Source organism: Alligator sinensis, unplaced genomic scaffold (genome assembly GCF_000455745.1).
Source record: "Alligator sinensis unplaced genomic scaffold, ASM45574v1 scaffold350_1, whole genome shotgun sequence".
NCBI classification, from domain to species: Eukaryota; Metazoa; Chordata; order Crocodylia; family Alligatoridae; genus Alligator; species Alligator sinensis.
The window spans coordinates 165,685-174,291 of record NW_005843047.1 but is presented as its reverse complement, the minus strand read 5'-3'; the positions used below and the strand labels follow the sequence as shown (position 1 = coordinate 174,291).

At 40.6% G+C, this 8,607-nt stretch overlaps 1 protein-coding gene across 10 annotated transcripts in view; it reads right to left on the bottom strand.

Annotated features, from left to right (window-relative positions):
* The window catches only part of PAG1 (phosphoprotein membrane anchor with glycosphingolipid microdomains 1), a 186,628-nt gene that overhangs the window by 14,747 nt on the left and 163,274 nt on the right, over positions 1-8,607 (bottom strand). For all 10 annotated transcript variants that reach the window (XM_014526437.2, XM_025193422.1, XM_025193426.1 and 7 more), the window contains 3 exons: positions 7,742-7,793; positions 5,924-6,020; positions 585-1,183 (listed from right to left, as the gene is read on the bottom strand). In XM_014526437.2, coding sequence (XP_014381923.1) covers positions 585-1,183; positions 5,924-6,020; positions 7,742-7,793 — 748 coding nt within the window. The remainder of the gene's footprint in view (positions 1-584; positions 1,184-5,923; positions 6,021-7,741; positions 7,794-8,607) is intronic.

Here is an 8,607-nt window from a genome sequence, read left to right as displayed (position 1 = left end):
TAGGGAAAAAAAGATTTTTTCTAGATTCATGGCTTAGCTTTTCATGAAGAGGCTATGTTGCAAAATGGCTGACAGCTTCTCTCTCAGTCATCTAAATGATGGCCTGCTTACAAACCAAGACATGAAGTGCATTCCAAGGTGGAGGGTCTCTGCTGAGAATGCCCCGCTCTCCATTTTGTAAATCTAGGTTTTAACAACATAAACTATTAGCAGAAGCTAAACCTGAAGAACTTGAATGAGACAGAAATGTACTGGATGGCAGTGCAGCTTCTAGAGAGCTGTGTAACAACTTCTATAAATATCTAACAGTACTAAGCAAATTGGCAGAATTTGTTTGCACTGTCTGCAATTATGAACGGTTTTCAAGTGTGGCCCCATAAACAGCTATCCAATCTGGAGGTCACCAGGGCATGAATCTGCCCACATTAAAAGATGGGACTCTCTTGTTTCACAGCCATAGACTACCTTAATTTTAATATTCTATTAAAATAGTGATGGGACCACCAGGTACTTATACACAGGTTTTTTTCTCCATTGTTAGTGACTGTCAGATAAGGATGACTGTGTAAATAGGAAGGACTTACCTTCTCAGGTTCACCAGCTTCCTCTGCCACTTCCTCCTCCTCTGCTCCTTTGTCCTGTACATTCTCATTTTCATCAAGAAGTTTTACAGGTACAGGTGGAGGAGCTTCATCTTCCATGTCTGGGGTGTTGCCAAGTGGGCTATCTGAACTAGCACTCTGTCGGCTCTTTTTATTTCGGTCAACAGAGGCATATTCTGCTGATTCAACCCTACACTCAGGACCCTGGTCCTGCCTTTCAGTAACTGTGTTTGTAGCCTTCAATTTGCTGGTGCAGCTTCTTTCCACATTCGTTGTTCCTCCCACCTCCTTAATTTCCTTCACAGTTTCATACAAGCAGTCTTCAACTATATTTTCTTGGGAGGAGCTGTCTTTCAAGACCTCATAGGGCCCTTCCATTCCAAGACCTGGATCATTTTCTACATTTCTTGTGGACAGGATGGTTTCCATGGTGCTGTCGGGAGGGATGCTAGGTAGCTCCCTGCTCTGGTGACATTTTATGGACTTTCCAAGACTGTCCTGCTGGTCTAATAGATCTGAAACTGAAGTTTGCACTTCTTCATAAGGCTGGATGCACGCAGTTGTACTGTCTTCTGAGAGAACTGTGGGGGGAAAAATAATTACTTAACCAACTATCCAGGACCAGAGAAAGGCAAGAGTAGATAAACATACTGCACCACTTTGCTTCTGCATTTCACTGTAAGTGTCAAACCATGTAATTACATGAAATTCTATGGTACATGTGGCTTTCAATTTACTAAAAATACTAGCCCAAAAGAGATTGCTATACTTATCATCTGAGATATTCTTTGGTTTCATATAGCACATTATCTGTTCATTTTTTCTTAAAATACTTTATACTGTAGTGCTGCTCATGGTGAGCCCAGGAAACAGGTGATCAGATGCAAGACATGCAGTCTTTTCAGCAGTGGCTCCTATCCACTTCTGCACATTAGAAATTCTACAATCCTGAGTAAGGATGTTGGTGAGGAACCTGGCATCAACTGAAACTCCTTCTGGATCTCTCATTTCCATTTTCTCATTTCTCTCAGATAATCAGAGTCACTGATTTGCTGGTTGCCAGCTATATGCTCTTTACCCTCCACAAGCACAATGACATAACTCTGACATGCTATCTGGACACATATTTTTGCTTAGCCTAGAAAGAACTGGTTGCTGAGTTTCAGGTACAATGTTGGTGGTCTTCTCTTTTCTGGGTTCCCCGAATAAAGGCAGGGAACAACAAAAACTGAAATGCAGGGGAAGGGAACAGAAACTTCTCTCTTCTGGCCCCTGCATAAGGCTGGTGTAATGAGAATCCAACAAGGGGACTTTCACCCCCACACAGTGACTCCAGAGGTCCTGAAGAGGATCCTTGAGGGGGTACTTATTTCTCTCTGGATTTTGGCCCACAGGGGATTCTTCATTCTCTTCACAGTTCTTGGAGAGGCCAAGATCAGGGAAGAATTAAGGGGACTAGGAGGTCCATTTAGAAGCAGGACCACTTATCTCTATATGCTGTTTTTGTTAAAACCATTGAAAGAACAGCCTTGCCAGCTAGCTAGCAAGAATGGAAGCAGGAAACGAAAGGACAGGCCAGAGTACATGTAATGGTGGTGCTTTTACAAGCCTGACTAACTTGAAAACTCCAGCAAAAACTCCAACAAGGAAACTGATAGCTGGGGAAAAAGAACATTAAAAATAAAGAAACAGAACAAATTCATCTATGCTACTCTTCGAGGGCTTTTTAATACCTCTTGTATCCTGTGCCAATGATATCATACAGCTTAAAAACCCTCTCAAATTGCAGCTTCCTCCTTCAACAGCAGATTCTGACAGTTGCATGCATGGCAGCTAGTAGCCTGAGGAAGCGGTCCCTTCTGTAAGGCTTTACTCAGTGTACTGAGTCACTCTGAGGCAAATACACCCAACTATGAAACACCAATCAACCTGAAAGAAGGAGGATTAACTGTAAGAAAGGACACATTTAAAAAATCCTTTTGTTAATTGTTTTTGAGTGCTAAAGGTTTAACAAATTAGTGTCCAGCATCACAGTGAGATGAGGAGTCCAGCTATAAAGTGGGGAACACAGCCCAGTGTGTCAGTGTCTGACGCAGACAGAGAGAACAGTTGGCTCCCAGGAGCTCTGTGCTGAGGGCCTGTTCATTTTTAATTTCAGCTGAGTGAAATTTTTGTTCAGTCTCATTTGAGTGTGACTCATACTGAGTGCTCAGCAAAGCAAGAGGGATTAAGAAAAAGCTTATTCATGTTTCAGTTTTCTAAAATACAAATATATGCTCAACTGAATGAAAAATGTGTTTTATTTTTCCAAACTACTGACTGTAAAATGTGTTTAAATAACTCTGGGAATGGTGCAGCTTTGTACATGATTATTATTTTAAATATCCCCATCATTCCCAAAGTGTGTCTTTACACCTCTCTAACCCCAAAAAGATTTAATTAATGCCCTAAGGATTAGCTATACGTGATGATCTTATAAACATTTACACATGAGCTTAGCTTTCCTCAGGTCTGTAGGCCTATTGAAGTCAATGGAAACACATGCAAAAAAGGACATTCATGTTTGCAAGACACAGCGGGCTGAAAGGGAACTCCTGGGCCATCAAGAAATGATCCCCTGAAGCATTTCTCCAAAGGGCCCCCAAATTATCTGCTCCAACCTACTCCAACAATGCAGACACAAAGTACCTTAAAATACCCCTCTACAACATAATGCAGGTAAAGAGAAGGAGAGATATAAGTACTATTAGCACTCTACCACTGCCATGGCATGCAATTTGTTAATATATGGTCAGCTAATCCCAGGAAGAGAACCAGGCCCTGTACAACAGAGAAGGCAAAAATCCCAGTCCCTACCGCTCTAATTTAAGGAAAAATTAGAGTGGTACCCTTTCTCCAAAACTGGTAGTTTGTGTGACACAGTACTACATAAGCAGGACCTTTTAGCTAGCATTGGTTAGAGCTCAAGTGAACCCTACTACTCTCACTTTTAGCCAAGACATCAGAGGAAGGAGGAGAACAAAACAAGAACAGAGACAACAAAAAACAGATGCCAAATAAAGCATTCATAGGTGGAAAAATTGTAATGGCTGTTGCAAGTGACTACCAGAACTCTGAAGCATGGGCTTGCTTGCTTCCTACATGGATTTCCCACTGAGTTTCCTTGAGTTTTCACTGAGTTACCCTGGCATGGAAATACTAAACACCATATTTTTCTTGCATATAACACATCCCTGTATATATGTCCCTTGCTTTTGAACAGGAAAATGAAGAAAAATATTTTGCCAGAGTTATGGCTATACAGAACAGGTGCAGAGCCTAATCTTCAGCTGACTCACCCTCCCTTTCCTACTTAACTAAAGCTGAAACCCTAGCTGTTGCTGAAGACTGGTCTCCAGGGGTGAATCTCTGATTCTGAAAAGAGCTAAAGAGTCTCCAGAACTGTAAAATAGAAAGAGAGAGACAAGGAACAGCTAGCAGATAGTAAAATCATCACTACCTTGATTAGCAAAACCTCAAAACCATTAAAAAGAAGAGAGGATTGTTAACACCCATGGAGTGACGTACAACAAGCCATTAAATCAACTGACTCCATCAGCTGCCTGAATTGTGATACCATGGCTGCTGCACTATGGAGCAGGAATCAAAGCAGGGTGCTTCTAATGCAGTCAGGAAATCAGCTTTTCCGCTTGTTACATGCACCCACATTTTGGGGAACTGATTTTGAGAGGAAAAGTCCATGCTGCATGCAAGAAAATACAGTATTTAAAGCCACACATTATATGCTGATTATTGCTTTAAGAACACTCTTGCTGTATCATGCCATCCCTTCCATAAAGCTGTTGAGCTACATCTAACAACATTTTAGCTTCCTTGCTCCTACTACTTTGTTCACAAAACCACTGCAAAACTCCACTCCTCTGATCCTTAAAAACCTTGTTTTATTTCTCAGTCTATACTTGTTCATGACCTGTCCTGTATGTAGTAGCCACTTGACCTTGTGCTACTCTTCCTTAACTAAAAATACCTCCTTCTCCATCCCTGATTATTAACTCCATAACTTTATTTATATAAAAGCAATCTCTCCAAAAGCTTTCTTTTGCCAAGCTAAACCAACCAAGCTATTTTAGTCTTTTGGTGTATGATAGGTTTTCTATCTCCCTTAGTAGCCTTTCTTTTTTGAACACGAGCGATCAGAACTGTACACTATATTTTAGACAGTGTCCTTGTCCCCACTAAGAAAAACGCTCTGTGTAATATGTTCTAGAACCATATTGGCCTTTTTCATGGCTGCATCACACTGGTGGTTTAGTCATCCTGTTACAACACTCTCTCTTCTTCCATTGCCTACATTTCCAGGCCCCATTTTACAACAGAAGTTCTTGGTATGAATCCCAAAGTGCATAAAATTTTACACCATTCCTGGTTACTCCAGGTTATCTAATTTTTCTTGTATAATAATCTGATCCTCCTTCCTCTTGGTAACTGTCCCCCCAAACTGCATAACACCCTCAAATTTCAGATGACTGTACAAAGTGAAAAGAGACTGTATTGCTCAAACAAATTACAGAATATGAAAGATGCTGAACCAGTAAGAGACTATTGATTGAGGTAGGTATTCGAATCTTTATGGGCTTGCTAGTGATTGTATTCCTAGATAAATGAGCAAGAGAAGGAATTAAAAGCAGTTGGGGGAAATTAAGGCAAATCTCACAACTGAAAAAAATGCAGGTAACAGATATTTTGAAGTTTCATCCCCTGCCCCTGAGACTCAATATAGATTGGTCTGACCTGATTCAAAAGGCCCAAGAAAGCAAAGGACTTGAGACTGCATAAAAAGGTCTGAGAGAGGAAGACACCATTTAGAGCTGAGAGGCATGAGAGGAACTGGCGGAAGCTTACATGAAGTTTAGACTTATCAGGGTCTCCATGAGAAAGGTGGATGGCCGCTTAGTAAGCTAGACATGCTTGTAATTTGTTTATTGTTTTAAATTAATTTGCTCTGTTGTTCTGAATAAAGATTATTAAGCTTTACAAAAGCTGACCGGTCATTGGATGGGGTCAGCCCTTGCCCCTGAGAGGGTAGAACTGAAGGTGCTGACCTGAAGCAAGACCTGGTGAGGCCATCACAGTTTGTTGCAGGGGTCTGTAGCATAAGGTGTTGGGTCCAGAGGGAGCGGGTCATGGGAGTCTGTCCCTAGAAAGGTACCAGGTGGAGGCCTGAGACCCAGGTGGGCTGCCCATAAGAAGACCACGAGGAGGTGTCAGAGGGGGCAAAGGGCTCTTTTGCTCTTTTCTTTTTAGAAAACTGAAGTACTTACCATCCCCGTTACTGAGTCCCCCATTCTGCTCACTGCTGGCAGGTGGATCTGTGGCTGAACTAGTGATAGAATGACTGAACACCTCCTTGTCTGAAGGCTGAAAAAACAAAATCTGATGTTTACCTAACATTTATGGAGAATAAGAGATAACTAATCTTGTAAAATAATACTGCAAATGAAGTACAGTTATCTTGACATGTCTACATATAGATGGATGCATGCATACACACATACTTTGGTACATACATAGTTACACACACTATGGATTTTATTCTGGTTTCACACTTCTGTATCAAATATAAAACTGGTATAAAACTTGAATTAAGCCCGACATATTTCAATATTCCTGCATATGTTTTATTTATTTATTTTTATATATACACAAAACTATCAAAGATATGAAGCTATCACATATATTCAATTATACTGTGAAGTTCATCCCAGAAAAAGAGCGGAAGCTGGGGCAGCTAGGGAAGCAGGAAAACAACAAAATGGTAAAAGGGTAGATAAAAAGCAGGCCCCAGCTTCAACTTCTTGGTTGTTTTTTCTACTCCCCGCTCGAGGGTAAATTACACTAATATTGCATACTCTTTAACTAACACATTCATATACATTATTTTATTGTAATTTGCCATGATTAAATTGTACCCTAAGGTACCTACTGTAGCTGAGGCTAAGTCTGATTCAATCAGTGGAGTTAGCCTATGTAGTTGAGATGCATGTCCTACGCTGATACTGAAAAGTCAATATTTACCTATGGCTACCAACCACCCAGAACTCTGTCCTACTACAATAATTCCTTAAAAATACTAAAGTAACTACAGTTTATGAGACATAAATTTGTAGCAACTGTGTGAAATGACAATTTATCTCTTGATTGAATTTGTTTAATTAACTTAAGCTGAGGAAATAATTAAAAAAGTAAACACAGCATTTTTAGACTGTTACCATGTCCTTTGCTTTGCTGAGGTTGCTAAGGCCTCAGAACACTGCCTGGCGTGCCAGACAGCAGTACTCCCTGCTGAAATACTGCACTGAACTACTACTGTGCAAATGCAATCAGAGGAAAAGAGGGGCCTCTCTTCTCCTGCAGGTAAGAGAAGAGGTTTTTATGCCCTGCCGATGGTGCTGGCTCAGACAGCATGCATCTAAAAGAACTGGCCAGGGGGCATATCCAACTCTTCAGAGAGGCAACAAGTATTCCTTACTCAGCTGCATACACTAGTTTTCGTAAGTGTTATTCTTGCTCAACCAAGAGGCAAAGTGTGACTGAGGACATACTTAACCATCCAGCACTATGATCACTGCAAGGTTCCTATGGAGGATGTGCAACCAAAAATACATGAGCTGTGCACCCAAGGTAAGTGTAGGATTTTGCTCCAAGGACCTCATTCTCCTGGCTTGTATTCTGCAAAACCTCCCTTAACTTCAGTGTAACTGTATGGAATGTGAACAAGTGCAAACTTAGTGCAATGTACTGTTGACTTTAGTAAGTAACTCAATCTAACTGTAAGGACCTGGAGGTTTGCAACGAATTAGCTGAATGTTAGTTAGGAGCTCTGCTTTTAAGTCCGTGAAACTTTAAATATACCCACTGCCAACCAATACAAAGCCTATTAGTAAGGTTTTTTTGTTTTGTTTTTTCAATAAAAAAGCTAACCCAATGCAGTTTTCCTCCCATGACCCAAAGAAAACCCCCAAACCCACCTCTCTCTGTCTGTCTTTTCACCAGCAATATCATATTTTATAGGCTCAATTAAATGGGTCAGCACAAATTGAAAGAAAAAATACAAACAGTAATAGATAAATAATGTTTACCACATTCATCAGATTTTCATGATCCCCATTCTGATGTTTAGGCTTCTTTTCCCTTAAAGGAAAAGAAATACATATTGTTACAGACCACGGTAAATCTACTGTCAAATGTGTGTGTGTCCTGGTAGCAATTGCTACTGACCTTCATTCTAGATTTTTATTTTTCTTCCTGTTAAAAACAGGTTATTATTTTGGGGGTTGTAACTAACTTGAGGACAAGGTAGTCATAGTCAACACTTCAGGATAACTCCAATCAATAGTTTTTTTTCTGTTCTAACTTGGAATCATAGTATGGAAAAAGTTGAAAACTATGGAATCAAAATAGGTATTTAGTCAGTTTAAAATTTAAAGAGAACAACTGTTCTTTGAGACTGATAATCTTTAAATGTCTTGCCTCTTAAGTGGCCAGTGTGGCATCTTTTAGGGAATGCTTAGGGTCTGAAGAATCATAGGCCTCTTTAAAATTACTCAGGAGCTACACAAATCCTTCCAAGAGTACAATTCCAATTTCTTAAACAAAATTCTTAGTGGTAGATAAAGTGTGACTAGTTTAAGGAGTTAAAAATCAGACTTCACATGGTTCAGTCTGGAGCATGCACTTCATTCTCTCTCTCTCTCTTAGGTTTGTGCGAAGCTTTGGATGCTGATTCAATTCAGCCCAATTTGGTGGCCCAATCTCTGAATCTGAATCAAATCAGGAGACCAATAAAAAGGTCCTAATTGATTTGAAGCCTCTGAATTGATTCGGGGGAGATTCGGGCAGTCTCTGCTTGCCGCTGCAGGAAGCTGGACCCAGGCTCTGTGTCAGTAAGTGGGGGGGAGGTGGGGGGGCTGAAAGAGGGGGGAAGGGACCATTGGGAGACCCCTGT